The 19,403-nt window shown below is 47.7% G+C and overlaps 3 protein-coding genes and 1 pseudogene across 3 annotated transcripts; 2 read left to right on the forward strand and 2 right to left on the reverse strand.

Annotated features, from left to right (window-relative positions):
- Positions 1 to 3,640: 3,640 nt before the first annotated feature.
- LOC120666390 lies at positions 3,641 to 8,164 on the forward strand. The gene is made up of 3 exons (XM_039946233.1): positions 3,641 to 3,909; positions 4,048 to 4,275; positions 7,651 to 8,164. Exons 2-3 carry the CDS (start codon positions 4,114 to 4,116, stop codon positions 7,822 to 7,824), a joined length of 336 nt encoding a protein of 111 aa, XP_039802167.1. The 5' UTR covers positions 3,641 to 3,909; positions 4,048 to 4,113; the 3' UTR covers positions 7,825 to 8,164.
- A 1,820-nt stretch (positions 8,165 to 9,984) lies between these two features.
- On the reverse strand, positions 9,985 to 10,934 carry LOC120666381. Its single transcript, XM_039946220.1, has one exon. The coding sequence runs from the start codon at positions 10,739 to 10,741 to the stop codon at positions 10,103 to 10,105; it is 639 nt and encodes a 212-aa protein (XP_039802154.1). The 5' UTR covers positions 10,742 to 10,934; the 3' UTR covers positions 9,985 to 10,102.
- A 1,166-nt stretch (positions 10,935 to 12,100) lies between these two features.
- Positions 12,101 to 13,669, reverse strand: LOC120666398 (annotated as a pseudogene).
- A 2,894-nt stretch (positions 13,670 to 16,563) lies between these two features.
- LOC120666405 lies at positions 16,564 to 17,633 on the forward strand. Its single transcript, XM_039946249.1, has one exon. The coding sequence runs from the start codon at positions 16,771 to 16,773 to the stop codon at positions 17,440 to 17,442; it is 672 nt and encodes a 223-aa protein (XP_039802183.1). The 5' UTR covers positions 16,564 to 16,770; the 3' UTR covers positions 17,443 to 17,633.
- The last annotated feature ends 1,770 nt before the right edge of the window (positions 17,634 to 19,403 follow it).

Below are 19,403 nucleotides of genomic sequence, written 5' to 3' on the forward strand. Positions count from 1 at the left end.
AACTCTCCTCCAAGGCCTCGGGGGCTACACCCGCGGGTGCGCTGACGCGCCCCCGCGAAGGAGACTTCACACATATTCGAGGGTCGTAACTCTGTGTACACCCCTATACCCTCGGTAATCCTCCTTGTAGAGGAGAAATGGGACTTTATTGCTCAAATGCAAATAAAGATTACAAACGGTTACCGGCGCGAAGCCATCGAAAGAAACAAACACGTTGCCACCTACGTGGCAATTTTCCCTGTCTTGGGGAGAAGCGAGCGACGAAGAAAGGCACCAAGCCCCTAGCTGACGCAACAGCGAGGCTGCTAGGGATGCGAGAAGCAGCCCCCAGACCTCACAGGTCCAGCGGGACGCTCTCCTCGCAAGCCTTCTTCTAGCGTCTCCTCCACCGAAGACCACGCGGGGGGTCGAGCTGGCGAACAGCGCCCTCCGCACCGTCTCCCCGAGAGCAACCTTGTCGCCGGGGGGGGGGGACGATGCAAAGAACAGCCGCCCAACCTGGCACTAACGCCATGATCAGACGTCTCCATCCCCCTTCAGGCTAGGGGACATCGCAGGAGCAGGACCCCACGGGCCCAATGCTCTTCTGCTGATCCCACTCAACCTGAGGGATGGAGCGCACTCCCATTCCGGTCTTCCCCTACCGCTCGCAAGCATTCTTCTAGCGCCAAAAACCTAAAAAAGCCAGGCCACCCCATCTGGGGGCCGGTCACAAAAAGGCAAAAGAAACATTACAAGATTTGGGCGATGCTGGAAGAAAGAGTTGGGAGTTTGGAGAGGAGATGGAACCCCACGACCCCCCTTTATAGCTGCGCCGGGCACGAAGCTTCAAGCTTGGCGAAGAGCGGAGGCTTGTATCACCCGTGATGATGCAGCACTCCACAAGCAAAGGAGGTCCTCGGTCACCGCGCCGAGACACGACCGAACGAAATAAAGCGGAGCTGAGCCCCTGGACGCTAAGCGGTGCAGCGTCGGCTCTGGCCGGCTGCCCTCGACCGGCGCGCCGCAAAGCAACCAGGAACGCCGGGGCCAAGGCCCTGCGTGCGGGACAGCGCGATGAGCGCACCAGCTGCCAAGCAGCGGGCGCCACCGTCGCCCTGGCCCCCCTCAGTGCGCGGACACGTCTTGTCCTTCAAATAAACAAACAAAGGGGCGCGCGCCTCGAAGTACTCCCCCCACGGGCGTACTATCCCGACCGGCGTGTTGTCACGTCCGCCGGGCTGGCGCTCAGGCGCGTCTGATGGATGCGCGGCATTGACTGATCACATCAAAAGGGAAAAACCGCTGAATCACCCTTTGGCCGAATCCCCTGACTCGACCAAAGCCTCGGGGGCTACTGTCGGGTACCACAATGAGGGACACCCTAATTGGGGTACTGAGATCGCTTAAAACACAAACACCTGTTGAGACAACTGGGCCCATGAAGGCCCACGGCCTGCTTCCCATCCGGAAGAAAGGAAAGGACTCAAAGAAGCCCAGCGTGCGGCCCATTCGCATCCCCCTCGAACCCGCGGAACGATCTCCGCCTCGCTCGGGGGTCCCTCTTGGGCCCGCTGGACAATCTCCGCCTCGCTCGAGGGCTCCCCTCGTGACCCTCGATTGCGCAACACATCTCCGCCTCGCTCGAGGGTAGCGGGCCTACCCCCGAGCGGGTGACACATCTCCGCCTCGCTCGAGGCCATATCTCGGCTAATGGACAAATGGCCCCGCCGCCCAACCGCTCGCCGTACGAAGGCATTAAAAGCCAGCCACTCCGCCATGGCTCAAAGGACGGGCGGCGTCAGACTGCCACTCCCACAGTAGATATGACCGGGGTCCCATCTGCTGACTCTGGTCACCGCTCCGCCATCCCGGTGGCTGTAGCGGCACTGTGGGACATGCGACGCGAGACAAGACAGGCTCGGCACTGCTCCCGTTACTGTTCTGCCGACGCCGACCATCCGGACTCACCTCCCACTGGGGAAAGGGTCCGGCGATGTCACGTGTCCTCTTGAGAGGGGCACTCGGCACAAATGGACGGGGTCCTGGACCTCCCCCCTTCAGGGGTCCGGGACTTCCACGTGTCCCCCGGCCCTTCTAGGGTGCACACCCGCACTCCGACCAGGGGGCCCCTGGCCGCCATGCACCCCATCGCCGCTGATGCATGCAGGACCCTAGTCCGCAGGGCCCACCGAACGCCGCCGCACTGTATATGGAACACCATACATCAGCCACGACCACGCCCCCTGCAGGGACACTGCAGGACGGCCGGCGCGATCTTAGCAGGACCAAGGACGAAATCCAGGACGACAGCGACGCGCGCCGCCTTCCCACAGTGTACTTCCTACAGTATCCAACCACTGTGCCCCGCGATTTGGGGGAAACGACGACTTCTATGCCCTCACTCATGTGCACCGCCCCTCCTTGTAACTATAAAAGGAGGAGGTGTGCTTCCTTTGGGCTCTCTCACACTCTCACTCGGCCGATCCCGCTCTGGTTTCTCTTTTCCAAGAGGACGTTCAGGGACTACTAAGGACTCATCTCAACCGACTCCGCTTCTAGCAGAGACCTGGGAGCTTTCCTCCCTCTCTCACCTTGCCTGTACCCCCTACTACAAGCACTCCGGGTGCAAGATAATACAGTGCCCTCGCACACCCCCTTTGCTGGACGTACGACCCCGCGGCCGGAACCAGGATAAACCGTGCGTTACTGTGATTGCCTCTTGCATCATCATCTGAGACGAGGAAACACGCATCATTTACTAGTTGGGATCCGGGCCCCCGGGTCAGGACACCGTCACCATTGCATCTTTGCATGTGCACACATACACACACTAGTTAGATGCAAAACTCATCTTGTTATAAAAATATCTGTGAAAATGACAAAGTTCAGGTACATGCATCCTAGGAGCAGCTTGATGGTATGAATGCGGTATCATGTAATCCCTCGTCCCAATTATTAGTCCTTTTACCTTTTCTACTAAATATATAGATTTTTTCTATACATTTAGATATATAGATACATAATAAAAATAATTTATCTAGAAAAGTGAAAACAGCTAATAATTTAGTACCGAGGGAGAAGTGAGTATATCTGACGGCCGGTACTATCTTTGGGCATAGCGGTAGCGCACGCCTCATACTAGATGCTAATGATATGAATTATCCAATTTGAACTTAGTGGAGATTAACTCTAGCTAACCGCTTTCAAAGACTTTCCTCTTACTTAAAAGTCTAGGAGCCTAGGGTTCCGAGCCCCGTTTAGTTCGAAAAAACTTCGTACTGTACCCGTCACATCGAATCTTCGGACACATGTATAGAGTATTAAATGTAGTTAAAAAAATAACTAATTACACAGTTTAACTAATTACGACGAGATGAATCTATTAAGCCTAATTAGACTATGATTAGACATTAATTACCAAATAACAACGAAATTGCTACAATGTCAAAACCCAAATTTTTTCGCCAACTAAAGAGGGACACATGTTGTCTAAGACCATTTAATACATGACGCATGAGTAAGATCATAAGCTGAAAAATGAACTCTCCATTCTCTTTATATAAATATAAATATCCATTCTCTTTTCTATAACTCTACTAGTATCATCTTTTTATTTGGTAATAATAAAATCATTAGACTCGTTTATGCTAACCACCGCTGTCCCTGCTGACGTCCGCCGGACACGGCCCCTGGCCAGCATCTGCATCTCCTTCCCAAGAACTCGTCTTGGTCTCCTCTCCTCTCCTCTCCTCTGCCGCCAGTCCACGCGCTCCCTTCCCCCTCTCGCTCCTCCCTCTCACGGCGCTCCTCCTCCGCCGCCGCCGCCGCCTCCTCCCCCTCCTCCCGTTCTCGTCCGGCAGCGCTCCTAGCAGCATCTGCAGCCGCCCCGCTCCTAGCCCTGACCGCCGGAGATCCGGAGTTCTCTTGGTAAGCGAACCCACCCTCCTGTTTTTTTTCTTTTTCTTTTTTTGATAAGAATTAAGAACCCCCCTAGTTCTTCTTCCCGGCAAGTTCCAACGCGCTCTTCTGGTTCTCGATTCCTCACCGCGTTCCTGCTGTGGCTAGCTTCTTCGGTTTCCTCTCGCGTGGTGAGGAGGTTGGGTTGTGGATTGGGGATCGGCTGGCGCGGGGATGAATACGAGGCCGGTGGTGCTCGTCCTCCTCTTGCTCGTCCTCATCATCACGTCGCAGTTCGAGTGGAAGCAGCAGATCGGGGACGCCGCCGACGCCGACCCGGCCGCCGCGCGCCGACGCCAGCAGCTGCTCGCCAGGGAGGACGCCGTCAAGGAAAAGGTTCGTGTCCAAGCAACCTGACCTAACATCCTTTTTAGTTGTCCCGTGTGCTTTGCAAGGTTGGTGCATTCGCAATTGAAGCAGCTGTCATGCTTTCTCCCCCTTTTCCTCTTCCGAAGAAAGCTTGTGGCAGTGATATCTGAACTAAATTTGGTTACACGTCGAAACTGGAAGCGTCACTGAATGGAAACTAGCCTAATTGTGCACGCATTTAATTGATTTTGGTCTTTCAGAGTGGTTGACAGGGATATTTAAGATCTGTTTACAATAGATTTTAGTAACATCTTGAACAACAAGCTGATTTTCTGTTTTCAGTGAACTAGAAGATATGCACCATTAGAAATCTACTTCAGCTGTGGAATGCATTGTTAGTATATCCCATTAGATGTGAATCCAAAAAAATATAGAATGGGCACTTTGCCACCTGACCTCTGGCTTGCTAGCACCTATCAATTTATAGCATGAAGGAGATGCGGTGTGTTCGCTTACATCATATATCATGAGCCATACATGTGCTGCAACCGGTTGCAAACCTATTTCTAGAGTAGTTTGCAAGCAGAGTTTCCGGTTACTAACAGACCTTGCCGTTACAGGCTTACAGCTAGTGAAATCACGGGAGTGATGATTCCCTACATTTAATTCACAACTGTGTAGTTTTTCCCTTCCAAATAAGGTAACAGTCTAAAAATAGTACTAGCTTCTGAAGTATGGAACTTTTGGTCTGTTGTCAGTTGCAACTAGCAGGTAAAGAACCATAGGGACGAATTTTGTGTATATTGGTTAGTTCAGCAAAAATAGCAGATATAAAGGAACTATCATGCTCTTCATTGCAAAATGGGAAGCGCTGTTGTGTTCAAAGCATCACAATGACATGCATGACCAATTGAGATCTAGCTTGCTATGTTATGCCTTATGCTTGTTTGGTAATAACGCAACCTTTGAGGTCCAAGCCTGAGTTGATGTGGAACAGGATAACAATTGGATAACGATCAATTATTGTATGTTTTGGCGTCAGTATTAGGACTAAAATTAATCCTTTGAAGAAATGGGGAGTCTTAACATGTTTTTGGCAAACTCAAGTCAGGCAACTGTTTTCAGTTACTTCTGTAATTAGGCAGTTTGACTGCTACTCCACATCATCAATTATGTTATCCATGTTTCTGCAGAGTAGCATGTGCACTTATCATTGTATTTGCTTCAGCTTCAGCATCAATAAAAAGGGCAGCCCGGTGCATGTAGCTCCCACTTGCGCAGGGTCCGGGGAAGAGTCCGATCACTTGGGTCTTTTTGTACGCAGCCTTTCCCTGCATTTCTGCAGGAGGCTGGTACTAGGACTTGAACCCGTGACCTCATGGTCACAAGGCAGCAGCTTTACCACTGCGCCAAGGCTCCCCTGTGGATGTCCATACAAAAACAAAATAATTGAGAGTCCATATTGGTGCATGTCCCATGTGGAATTGAGAGAAAAAAACAATTGTACAAACATGCCAATATGTACTATGTTAAAAAGACAAGCAATGTAGATTTATATTGTGCAATATTATATGTGCTAGCTTCTCTTTTTACATAATAAAATATGAGAATTTTTGTTCACTCTTTTCTTTTATTTTCATTTTAAATTTTGCAAAATGCATTCGTTGTAACATGGTCTGCGTCTGCATATATGAAATTTAAGATTTTTTTTTTTCAAAATTCACAACCGTGCATTAGGAGACAATAGATCTATTTCTCTGGGTATGCAGATTAACCATCACCCAAATAATCGTCAATACTTGTACAGACGCCTTAACAGCTTAACTTAGCTTGTCACTTTGTAGTTTGTCTTATATTCCTCAGGAGAAATATGTAGTGGTAACTGGTAATCATGCCCTGGAGTAGAATGACTTAATTTTTAGATTCAGATAAGTGAAATGTCTAATGTCCTGAACTTTGCCCAGAAAAAAGGCATAGTGATGATGTATTTAAGTTTGATAGCCTTTGGTTCCTTATTATGATAGGCATATTGAATTGGTTTAGGTCTCATTGGTGAGATTTCTGAGTCCACTGTGAGTAAACAAGGATTCTGGTATTACATTGGAGCATCAGTTTGCCAAGTCTTTCTTTGGACTATAAAATCCATGCATTTGAATGGTCTTCACTAATGAAGGCCATAGTACAGGAATTCACAACTATCATGTACATAGAATTGGTTGCTCACTTGGTTACTGAAGGTTGATGATCCTCCTTGAAAACATGAATTGTTTATGCTGAATATATTCTGCCAAGATTAGAAACAATTGTTCCAGTTGCTGAACCTGCTAACTGATGTTGTCAAAATCTTGAATCTGAATCAGATCGGAGGGAAAACTGAAGAATTAATATGATATCTAAAATGTGAAATTGGTTGGTGACCAGGGCTTTTGCTTTACAATAATTGGAAATACAATTACCCAACATGTTGCAATGTTTTAAAAATCATGTACATAGGTTACATATAGTCATCTGATAAAAAAATTCTCAATTTTATTCGTCTTTGATATAGAGATTCAAACCACACGAATGGTACTCTTAGCACACATTGAACAAATAATTCAATCACAACATGAAATATCTACTAAAGTCATTGTTTAGATACTTCAGGCAACCTAAATCGTCATTTATTTGTGACCTGAGGGAGTATATAAATAGGGAGAGTTACTTATTTCCATTGAAGAAAATTGCAATTCGCCATTAGTGTCTCAATAAGATGTGGGCCCCACATGTGACACATAGTAAATAAAGAATTGTGCACAATTGGAATGGCATAAAAGAAAGTACTCCTATAATTATCTCACATTTTTCTAACAAAAAAAACGGTGCAAAGTAAAATATCATGCGCTATTTATGCAAATTATATTGAGCATGAATAATTGAAAACTAAAATTGCATTAGTTGGATATATGTACAGATAACCATTTATAATAAACCCCCAGAACTGTTAGAGTTGGAGATATCATTGTATAATTTTTTTTGCCAGTATGGTACCACCATTTATTTGTAGAATCACATGGTACCACCATTTATTTTGTAGAATCACATGTTTTTATATGATTCTACCAAACTAAGCAGGAAGCCAAAGTGAGATTGATCTTGGCTAGTATTGTAAATTAGAATTGAGTCTGACAATCATATACTTGGCATCCTATTTGATTGCCATGGAGTAACTAATTATTGATGAAGTGTTGGTAGCAATACTGTAATATGAAAAGATTCAACTATGTTAGGCCTTATTATTTAGAAATTAATCCTTTGTCCACCTCTTGGTCCAATATTACTTCTTGAGGGCATTATTTGCTGAGTATCATATCTGGAGATATCCGTTCTTTTCCTCGTCTAAGTTTTACGTGCCATCTGCAGATAATATTATCTCAAGAGAAAAATATCCAACAACTTAATCAGCTTATTGAGAGCCTTCAGCGCCAGCTACTACATTGCCGTGGCAGCAATAACACTGTTCATACACACACTGATCCCTCCACTGAAGTAGGTGAAATTGAGGGACATGAAACCATTGACGATGAGAACAGATGATCACCGTGGCAAATAGTTCTTCGATTCTAGTACAGCAGCCAACAAACCAAAGGTTAATCTGCACCTCGCTCTTATGGGATGCCGTCTAGTGGACGACTGAATCGTACTCTGATTCACTGTATTGTACACTCGCCACGACCAGCTAGCGGGTTGTCACCCATGTAAGCATGTAGAGAGTTGTAATCTGTAATGTGCTGTAGGTGGTTACTAATTCAATTCGAAAGCTACCTGACCATTCTTTGTTCCCGTGATGGATGTTTCTGCCCTCAAAGGCCAAATATATTGCAGTGTCATTTTTTGCTATCTGCCCATGAAAGGTGAAATATTATGTTGATGTTCACTGTAGTGTCACCGCAATGTGCCTCTCTCTCAGATTTATGAACACCACTTTGCCAGTCTGGTGCTTATACAGTGTACAAAGTAACATGTCTACCACTAGTATAAATTGCAGGGAGGCTGGTTGACTTGAGTAGGCAGTTGATCTATCATTGTTCATGTTCCAGATGAAGTTCCATTTATTTCTCCTATTTAGAGATGGATACTTTTGGAGGCTGGGAGTATGCTATGCATTTGTATTATGTACTGTGGTAGTGTATTTGTGCTTGGCATTGTTGCCCTGCTTTTTACCTCTGCCGGTGCTATGATGTGCAGTCGTTTAATCAAATCGATCATGGGCATGTTTATGGTGCAATGTTAACGTGTTTTTTTTTGGCTCTGATTCGCCGATCCAAAGTTACAGAACATCTATCCCTTATTCCCTTTACACGTCGATGTAGATGAAGAAACGTTGTAAAGGCAGGACAAAGGAAGCAACCAAAGAGTTGAGATGGGACATGTCCGACAAACACAAAGACGGCCAAACCAGAGCTATTAGCGCTCGGATGTCCGATGGAAATTTTTATCGTACACTCCGTTGTAATATTGAAAATTAAATAGTGAAACATTCAAAATAACTACTTGCAATATTACAATAATATATGTAAAAATAGTTCTGCATTCGATTCTATGATAGAAAATTCCACCGCAACAAAACACTATATTTCACGCAACATCCAATGCGAACGACAATGTGTAGAAATAGAGTTTTTTTAATACTAACATTTATGCTTGGCAACATTTAAAATTATAATTGCAATATTTTTAATCCAAAAAATAGTTTTTTTAAAAATAATAAAATAAATAGAATTAGTCGATTAGATTGAAAACTCCGTCATGGCCGGTCCCAAGCCCAGGTAAAGGAGAAGGGGTGTGTTAAGGCTTGGCAAGCCAACGTAAAAACCTTGCCACTCTTATGGACATGAAACCCTTATGGAGTTGATTAGATTGAAAATGTGTCACATGAAAAATTAGTTATTGAAACATTTAGAATAAATTTATGGAATATCCTAAAATAGTTGTTGTAACCTGCAATATCACCACACATCTCAAACATACTGAAAATAACATTGCAATGATCACATATTGACCCATTAAATAAGTTTAAAATAACTATAGCAGCATCAATATCATTCCAAACTTCCACTGCAACATTAATAATAAACTTAAACTCCTGCCGCAACACCACCGCATGTATATCGCAACAAAAATCAAATATAAGAAGTACACCACAACATCTCTTATTGAGGTTTGAGTGCAGACAATTCCCACTTGCAACATGAATGTGAGCACGTGACAGGGCGTCCGATGCCCTAGTACTAGCATTACGGTCTTACCGATTACAAAAACTGCACAGGATGGAATTGGAAACAATCAAGGGTGTCCAAGAAAACAGAGCGTGCTCCCCCCGACAAAGCGCGTCATTTGTTCTTCCAGCCTGCTGCCGGCTGAATGCAAGTGATTCGTGTCCCTTTCCACGCTTTATTCCCAAATCCTTGTTCAGCTTTTTTTTTCCCCCTATGGAAGAAGTGATTCGCCATTCCTGTCCCAGCTTGCAGGTAAACAAAGCTCGCGTCACCGCTACCGAGGGCCCCTTGTGTCCAAGAAAAGAACCTCCAGGTCCGGCCAGTCCAGGACCTCCGGCTCGATCGCCGTCGAGAACACCGCCGCCGGCGACCTCCGACCACAGCCCGGCGTCCACCACCAGCTCCGGCGGCTATTCGTCACCGGCTCACCGCCGTTACTATTTAAGAACTCGTTTAAACAAATCCCAATCCGCGCCAATTTCAAACTTAAACAAGGCAAACGAGATCGAATTTCAAAAGAACGAGATCATCGCCACCAAACACGAGTACACACAAAAAAATTAAACGAGAAAGCTCCTGTTTTATTGTTCCGATCACTAGCAGTTCTTCTCCGGCTTGGCGAGCTCGCACTTGACCCTCTGGAACACGACGGCGGCGGCGGCGCCGGGCGGCGCGAGCTGCAGCTTGAGCGGGCACGACGCCTCGAGCTTGCACTTGGTGTAGCGCGCCGTGTACCGGACCTCCCCGGTGACGGCCACCTCCACCTCGAACGTCCCCGTCGCGTTCTCCTTCCGGAACTCGGCCTCGCCGGCGTTCCCGAGCGCCGCGAACCTCGCGGCGGACCCGGCGGCGAGGTGGTACACCCGGGTCTTCCCCGGCGGGTGTCGGTCACCCTTGCCGGCGAGCTCGAACCGGTCGAACACCTGGTCGTCGAACATGTAGGCGGCCTCCAGCGGCTTGGTGTTCTTGAGGGCCATCGCCCAGTTGGGGTTGCGGACCACCAGCGTCAGCGAGAGGTTGTAGGCCAGCGACGTCACCGGCGAGCTCGTGTTCAGCTCGAAGCGGGCCAGCGAGGCCTCGTCGACGGAGACGGAGGCGTGGCGGACGAAGCCGAAGGCGGCGAGGAGCACGGCGAGGAGGACGGCGCCGGCCAAGATGCCGAGGCAGGCCAGGCAGTACTTCCACTCGTCCCACCTGTAGCAGCACTCGTCCCAGCAGTCGCCGAGCTTCCCCATCGCCGCCGGTGAGGCGAGCTGGGTGGTGCGGCTGTCCTCGTGGGACAAGGGAGCTGGCTGCTGCTGGGCCTATGGACGCGCGCGTTGACTTGACGGAGGAGCCGCCCGTCGTCAAGGCTGGTCGTCAAGACATGGATGGGCACGCCCCAACCAACCACGGGCGTGTTTTAGATCACGAAATTTTGTGAGAAAAGGTTACATCGGACACTGTAACGTACCGTAGTATTTTTCGTTTTTATGGTAAATATTGTCCTACCATGACCTAACTAGGCTCAAAAAATTCGTCTCGCAACGTACATCAAAACTATGCAATTAGTTTTTTTATTTACCTACATTTAGTATTTCATACATGGATCATTTGTTATATTTAATATTTCGATGTGATTTCGATATTATGGAAAGTTTTGAGGGATAGGAGCCCACATATCTTTTCATGTAGGATACAGCGTCAGATGTCCTATCAACCTTGTATTCATGACGGAAAATTCACTTGTATTTCACACGCGTTTGAATTCTACTCTAGGCTCTGTTTAGATGTGTAAATTTTTAGATATAAAATATTGTAACACTTTCGTTTGTATTTAGTAATTATTATTCCGTCATAAATTAATTATGCTCAAAAGATTTGGCTCACAAATTATAAACAAACTGTATAATTAGTTATTTTATTTAGCTACATTTAATAGTTAATGTATGTGTTGAAATATTCGATGTGATGAGAAATCTTATAAAATTTTGGAATTTTGAAGCCAACTAAACAAGACCCTACTTTGAATCCAAGAAGATGCCAAACGTCTAGCTTTATCTTCTGCTGCAAAAGCAGCTTGTGTGGGAAGATGGTAAAAGGTTGTCTTAAAAAAAGATCTTAATTAAGCCATGCCAAGCAGGGCATATTTATGTTTATGTTTTGTTATGACCCATCGGGCCGAAGTACTAGGTGAATGCTTAAACTTTTGGACCCATGCCGTGAATCCAAGATGTCGGGCTTGTTTAGATCCAAACTTCAAAATTTCAAAAAATTTATAAAACATCTGCATGATGTACCAAATGTAGATGAAAAATAAATCATATTACACAAATGGATCGTAAATCGCGAGACGAATCTAATAAATCTAATTAAGTCGTGATTAGACACTAAATTGTTACAGTAAAGCTACAGTAAACATATGCTAATGATGGATTATTTAGGCTCATTAGATTCGCCTCGTAATTTACAGACGAGTTGTGTAATTAATTTTTTAATTAGTTTATATTTAATACTTGAAATGTGAAAAGATACTTTTTTAAAATTCCAAAAGAGAGGAACAACACCGTAGTGGAACCATTCCGGGCACCCATTTCCCCATGTCTCATTTCGTTAACGGTTAAATTTCTCTTGGTTGGTGTTTCAGGGCTTGTTAATGGGCATAACCCTATTTGCATTTTGCACTACTTCTTCACAAAAACAAATATGTAAACGCTGGATTGAACTCTCAATATGACCTGCAAATCTGAAGATCGTCCGAACGGCCTCATCGATCCGGTGGACGCCAGGTCTGATACACGCCAGGTCTGATACAAGAAACGTATCAGGTGCAAACCAACATCTCCGTGCAAACTATGAAAATTTCAATCTGAGTCATCAGATAAACATGCAAGAATCAAAGCCGTGTGATTTGTGGCCCCATTGACCTGTCCAATTAGGTGCCTTGACTCTGGGTCGGGGAGACTTGGATGATGGAGGAACCCTCCAAAGGAACTAAACTGGGGAAACGCTCTCCCTGTGTTCACGATATGCATCTGCTTCTGAATTTGGTCACAAATCTTCTCTCCCTGTGTTCACAATATGCATCTGCTTCTGAATTTGGTTCCATACTGCCCAACTTGTGTGCCCAATCAGCTTGGCTGGCTCCAAGTTTCTCCTTTTCTTCTACACCTGACGCAGGTGCAAAAGATTGCGATGACAGCGCTAAAAGCAAATGCCAATTTCAGAGCCATGAACTGCACAAAACAAACACTCCCCTTCCATCGGCCGTCACACTTGCTGATTTCTCCAAAAAACTAACAAATCAACAGCCAGTTAGCAGTTCTTGTCGGGCTTGGCGAGCTTGCCTTGACCTTCTGGAACACGACGGCCGGCGTCCCGGGCGGCGCGAGCTGCAGCTTGAGCGGGCACGTCGCGGCCAGCTTGCACTTGGTGAAGTGCGCCTGGTACCTCACCTCGCCGGCGAGCGCCACCTCCACCTCGAACAGCCCCGTCGCATTCTCCCTCCCGAACTCGGCGACGCCGGCGTTCCCGAGCGCGACGTACGCGCCGGCGGCGCCGGAGTCGAGGTGGTACACCCGCGTGGCCCCCGCCGGGTGCGCGTCCCCCTCGCCGGCGAGCGCGACGCGGTCGAACCGCTGACCATCGAAGCTGTAGCCGGCCTCCAGCGGCCGGGTGTTCTTGACGCTCATGGCCCAGTTCCGGTTGCGGACGGTGAGCGTGAGCGAGAGGTTGTAGGCGAGCGCGGTGGCCGGGGAGGTGAGCAGCGCGAACCTGGTCAGCGAGGCGGCCTCGACGGCGACCTCCGGGCGGCGGATGAAGCCGTAAGCGGCGAGGAGCACGGCGAGGAGGGCGACGGCGCCGAGGAGGAGGAGGCAGACGCAGCAGCCGAAGATGGTCTCGCGCGCGTCGTGGGAGACGCAGGGGCAGCACCGGTCGCAGAAGGAGTCGTAGCAGCCGGCGCAGCAGCAGTCGTCGTCGAGGCAGCACATGGCGGCCGCCGGCCGGAGCGAATCTTGGGGCGCGCGGATGGATGGAGGGGGAACGAGACTCGCCGCGGATTGGATGGGGCTGGGGGGAGGGGCAATTGGCTCCTGTGACTGGAACAACTCAACTCACATCTGTGTCCCTGCAGCTCTGCTTCTGCCTCCTCACTCCTCAGTCCTCACTGCTCAGTGACTGGTGGCTGCAGTAACTGCTCCTGTGCCCGGTGATCACTGCTCACCTGCACTGCTGCACGTGTAGCTTGTTTCATGCTTTCAAAAGATGGAGGCTGGAATTCAAATTTGTGATGTTTTGAACATGGGGAAATTGTCATAACAACACCGTATCAAATGGAGATTGAGATTTTGCTCCACCTTTACTGGGTTCACTTCGATGCCTCGGCTTGACACCACGAAGCCAAGGAGCTTCCCCACTGGTACCCCGAAAACGCATTTTGTGTTTAGTTGGTGAAAAAATTTGAATCATGGACTAATTAGGCTTAAAGATTCATCTCGTGCTAATCAGTTAGACTGTGTAATCAGATATTTTTTAACTGCATTTAATATTCTATGTATGTGTCCGAAGATTTAATGTGACGGGTACTGTAAATTTTTTTTTGGAAACTAAACAGAGCTTTCTTTCACGGCAAGCAGTTTTGTTGTAAATGCCTATCCCTCTCCTCCCCGCACAATCTCTATTGTAAAAACCGCCTCACTTTGCGGTTTGCACACACTTAGACTGAGTCCAACACGTGAGGCATCGGATGAGGCAATTCCATTTTTGCCTCAACACAGGGTACTGTAGCGAATGCAACCATCTCCAACAAGAGATGCAAACGGAGAGGCAGAATGCCTCGGAGGAGAGAGGCGATGGAAAAATGCGCTCCCTCTCTCCTCCGACGCATTTGCCTGCGCGGGGCAAGCTGGAGGGGGCGCCGCCGTCCTGCACGCGGCCCGCCTCACCGCGGGGGAGGAGAGCTCCGCCGGGGAGGGAGGAGTGCGCGCCCACGGCCTCGGCGCGCCATCCCCAACCGCCGCCACCAGAGCCACCGGAGAGAGCCGCCGCCGCTTCGCCCGGCCGGCCCGCTCGTGCCGCGCGCCGCGCCTCCGTCCCGCCGTGTGCCGCCGCCGCTTTTGCCCCGTCGGTCCGCACGAGGCCGCGGAGCTCCAGGCCATCGAGCTCTAGCCTGGCGGAGCTCAAGGTCGCCGCGAGGAGAGCGAGATCCATGAGCTCGAGGCAAGCTGGCAATGGAGGAGGACGGCCTCGCCGTGCGCCGCCGCGGCCCGCCTCGCTGCCTGCCGCGAGCTCCCTTGCCCCACCCAGCACCTCCGCGCCGGACTTTCCCCACCGCCACTCTTCGATTCCGCGCGCCACGGACCCCCTTGCCCCATCCCGACCTCCGCCGCACCTCCTTGGGCCCCGCCGAGCTCGCCCGCCCGCCCGCGCGGTCCGGTGCGGGAGCTTGCCCGCCGCGGCGGCATTGCAGGGAGGGAGCAGGGGCGGCGCGGCTGCCGGGATCCGACCTGCCGGCGGTCTCTGCTCGCGCGCGCGCTGAACCAGATCCACGCCGGGAGGGTCGAGCTCGAGCTCGCCGGTGCGTGGCGGAGCAGGGGGAGAGAGGCCGGGCCGCTGCCGCCTCGCCGTCTTCGCCTCGCCGTGCGCCACGAAGGGTTCGGCGGACGCGACCACGCTCGACGGCGTGTCCGAGGCGAGGCGCGGCCGCGGGCCAGAGCAGCAGCGGCCAGAGCCTGGGGCGGCGGAGCAGGGGAGGCGGAGGCGGGCATGTCGGGTCCAGCTAATGAGAGCCGGTGCCATTCAATTCCAATTTGCTGCTGCTGCTGCTCCGCTCCGGCTAATAAAACCGCCCCCCATCATAGGGTGCACGGCCTTGTTTAGTTCAGTGGTGCTGTAAAAGCAAATTTTTTTTTGCGTGGGAATCTTGCCAATTTGAAGTACTAAATGAAGTCTATTTATAAAACTTTTTGCATAGATGGGTTGTAAATCGCGAGACAAATCTAATGATGCTAATTAATCCATGATTAATCAATAATTAGCGGATGATTACTGTAGCATCAATGTTGAGAATCATGGATTAAGTAGGCTCATTAGATTCGTCTCGCGATTTGCAGCCCAACTATGTAAAAAGTTTTGTAAATAGACTTCATTTAGTACTTCAAATTAGCAAGATTCCTTTTCACTTTAATGCGTTTACGGCTTTTTTGCGTTTACGGGGTGGGAACTAAACAGGGCCTTAGCTAAAACTATATCTCAGAATCTAAAATCCTGTAAAGTTGAATATATTGCAATACAAAGTTAGGAACATCACAACATGAATAATCCAAAACTTTAAAACTGAAACTTCATAATTCTAAGCTAGAAGACAAAAATTGTCAGTGTCTGAGTTGTACTTTATAATCTCAAAAATAGACAAGAATTGCGAGGAACTTCCAATTTCGTGTTGGAATTTGAAAACTTGTGAGGAGGGCGAAACTGGGGTTTAATTGCCCCTAGAATTAATTGTATTGGTGGCACGTCTGAAGCGATGTCGTGGTCGTGGAATTCTTTTCCAGCTGGAGTTAGTGAGGAACGAATAAATGAATTCCTAATCCTGCCAGAAAAAGGTTTGAGGATGGTGAAAAAGGTTTAATCTGTGCACGACAACATATTTAACATTTTTATGTGTTTCGTCAAATCTTAGCCACTTAATAAATAACTCTCCGGAAATTGCTTCATAATTAAACTGAAAAAAAACCTTTGTCCATTTGGAAAAGAAAATCTAAACAACGCCAATAACCGCAGCCTATTCACAAAAAGTACCTGGAAAAGTTGAAAATTTAGTAGTGGTGCTCAGCACACAGTACAGGTTGCAAGTGTGGATCCTTTGACTCTTTGCCATTTGAACATGAGAACAGCCAGAGGATCCCTACTGGCCATGTCATTCCTCGTTCCATCCAGTTTGCCTTACTCTAATTGATCTCTAAACAAAGCTAAATCATGGTCTTCTTTCCTACTTAATTGCATCATCTTCATTTGTCCCAAAGCACTTGAGCATCTCCATGTGTGCTGTGTGCACAACAAACAAAAGCTGCACAGTCCAGATAAGGCCTGGGCCAACTTGCTGTATAAAAAGTGTAAAACAAAGACGAAGACCAAGAACACAGCCAGCTCTACGAATGCTATACTTTCCTTGCTCCATCTCCAACGCATCCTTCCATTGCCGGACCTTAAATTCTCAATCCAGGGATTGCGAGGACGTCCAAGCAGAACCACCTCCGACGATCGCCGCGGCGAGAAGGCAACCATGTGTGGGTGCTGCGACGGCTGCGGCGAGAGGGTCTGCTGCTGCATCCCCTACGGCGTCCGGGACGACATCAAGAACTGCCTCATCCTCCTCGCCGTCGTCGCCGGCCTCGTCGTCGTCGCCGGCGTGGTCATCGTCATCGTCATCTTCGGCGGGCCCCTCCGCCACGTGCGGATCACCGTGGAGGACGCGTCCCTCACCCGCTTCGCGCTGGTGAACGAGCCGCCGACGACCGCGCTGGCGTACAACCTGACGGTGGCGCTGACCGTCCGCAACCCCAACTGGGCCATCGGAATCAAGCACAACAAGCCGCTGGAGGCGGCGTACAGCTTCGACGGGCAGCCGTTCGAGCGCGTGCAGGTCGCCGACAAGGGCGAGAAGCTCGGCGCCCGGAAGACGGTGGTGTACCGCCTCGCGTCGGGCTCGGAGGGCCGGGCGGCGGCGCTGGGCAACGCCGGCGAGGCCGAGTTCAGGAAGGAGAACGCGACGGGGGTGTTCGAGCTGGAGGTGGCCGTCACCGGCAAGTTCAAGTACACGCTGCGCAAGACCAAGTGCAAGATCGAGGCCACCTGCCCGCTCAAGCTGCAGCTCGCGCCGCCGGGGACGACGGCCGTCGTCGCGTTCCAGAAGGTCGACTGCAAGCTCGCCAAGTCGGATGATAAGTACTGCTAGCCTGGAGGTGGTTTGATTTAGATGGAGTTCAAGTGTATGGGGTTGCTTGTGATTTCTACACCATTGTTTGTGGTTGGTGCTGGTTGCGATTGAATTGTTCTCTGAATTCATTCTTTTGCTTGCGAGATGTATGAACAAGATTTGCTTAGCTTTCTTGAAACTTGAACAATCGAGCTTTCTTCTGCTTGAAATTTGAAAAGGATTGACTTGCTAAGACGAAATGCTTATGCTATTTCCATGTGGTTCTTGGACAATGCTTTGATTCTTGGCAAAATGCCAACACGCAGGACAAAGCAGGCTGGTCATGTGCCGGTAGTTGGTCTATTCTTTAACTAGTACTGTTTTTTTTTCAGTGGATTCATCATCAACTAGTAGTTAACTAATACACTGAACCATCAGCCATTTGTTTAAGGAAAAATACATAGGACCGCGTTCCTGGCATGTGATGTTGAAGCCCACGATGTTTTTTTTTTGTTACTATAACTATTCGATAACTTGGATGGCATAATTTCATAGTTGACCAATCACCAAATTTCTGTTATAGCCTCAAAATATTTAATTTTGACATGTGAACATCTATTAGATCCAATGTTTAGGTTTTCCCGAGAATTTACCAGATTTTTTTGGAATTTCCTTTTTTCTACACGGATTCCCGGCTAATTGCCTATGAAGTGCGGAACCTTCATTATATTTCCAAGAAAATATTTGTATCTCTCATGCATAGACTTTCAGTCATCATAATTCTCTTTTTCATAATATTATTACTAATTATTCACTTATGATGTCGCTATATTATGGAATTTGATCTTAACATACACATAGTTATGCATTCAGTTTTATTTTAAAAAATTGGGTGTGACGTACTCCCTCTAGTTATACAAGGTGCTGTTTTCGGTTGTCATTCAACGAGATAAACTTCGACATTAACATTTCTTAGTGTTTAATAAATTGAACTTCTGAAAATGGTATAGCAATCTTTTTATTTTTCAAAAACAGTCTGGTAGAATTAAAATTTGTACCACTTTGTGTTAAATAATGGCCAAGATTGCTCAATATTGCACAAAAGATTTACTTAGTCTCAATATTGCTTGTTTCAGTCTTGATCAAGAAGAAATCCTTTAATCCATGACGAATTTTATAAATGTTTGTCACAGATTTCTAAAGAGCCCATATGAGCTCTAATTTGGGCCTAGTTTCTATGACAAATCTCTGTAAATATCACATAATGAAAATGGAATTCGTCATGAATTTGATATTGTGCTCAAACCACATGTGGTAGTGGACAATGGCGTGTTAGTGGTAGTGGATTTGGTGCTTTTTGGTGTTTCGTCATGTGTGTTTTCTAAGGTGGTGTCGAATATTTTTTTTATTTTTAACCTATTTTTGGTTTTATTTTAAAAATAACTCACCCGAACAAATATTTGCAGATCTAACCCTTTTGGTCGCGCCGAGCATCATGGCGAGACAAAAACACTCTGTCGCGCCACATGTATTGGCGTGACACGGTGTGCCACGTTGGCACGCATCGGAGGGCTCGGAAAGGGTTTGCCAGTGCATATTTCACGTGTCAAGCTTGTCACGCCACTCCTACCGGCGTGACAGTACAGCCTTGTCACGCCACCCCCGCCGCCGTGACAAGGTCTGATCTTAGAAAAATCATAACTTTTTCATACTAACTCGGATGGAGATGATTTTTATATGAAAATTGTAGCTCTCAACGAGATCTACAACTTTGTAGTTTTGAGTTTTTTTCATTTGAAGTCACTGAGATGGTTAAATTATTGATTTAAACTTTTAACAGCATATTAAACACTTGTATTGTCACACGAGTCTATTTGATAACTTTGATTTATCGACCCACATTCTGATATATGAAATAATGTGAACTAAATAATAATAATTTGATAAGAAATACAATGAGAAATCAAAATATATCATCGTTGAGTATGAAATATAATGTA

Source organism: Panicum virgatum, chromosome 2K (genome assembly GCF_016808335.1).
Source record: "Panicum virgatum strain AP13 chromosome 2K, P.virgatum_v5, whole genome shotgun sequence".
Taxonomy (NCBI): domain Eukaryota; kingdom Viridiplantae; phylum Streptophyta; class Magnoliopsida; order Poales; family Poaceae; genus Panicum; species Panicum virgatum.

What these genes read in the sequence shown, in the direction of transcription:
- LOC120666390 (XM_039946233.1), top strand. Translation starts at nt 4,114, where the DNA reads ATGAATACGAGGCCGGTGGTGCTCGTCCTCCTCTTGCTCGTCCTCATC. An exon ending in AGGACGCCGTCAAGGAAAAG is followed by an intron (nt 4,276 to 7,650) that starts GTTCGTGTCCAA and finishes TGCCATCTGCAG; the next exon opens with ATAATATTATCTCAAGAGAA.
- LOC120666381 (XM_039946220.1), bottom strand. Translation starts at nt 10,741, where the DNA reads ATGGGGAAGCTCGGCGACTGCTGGGACGAGTGCTGCTACAGGTGGGAC.
- LOC120666405 (XM_039946249.1), top strand. Translation starts at nt 16,771, where the DNA reads ATGTGTGGGTGCTGCGACGGCTGCGGCGAGAGGGTCTGCTGCTGCATC.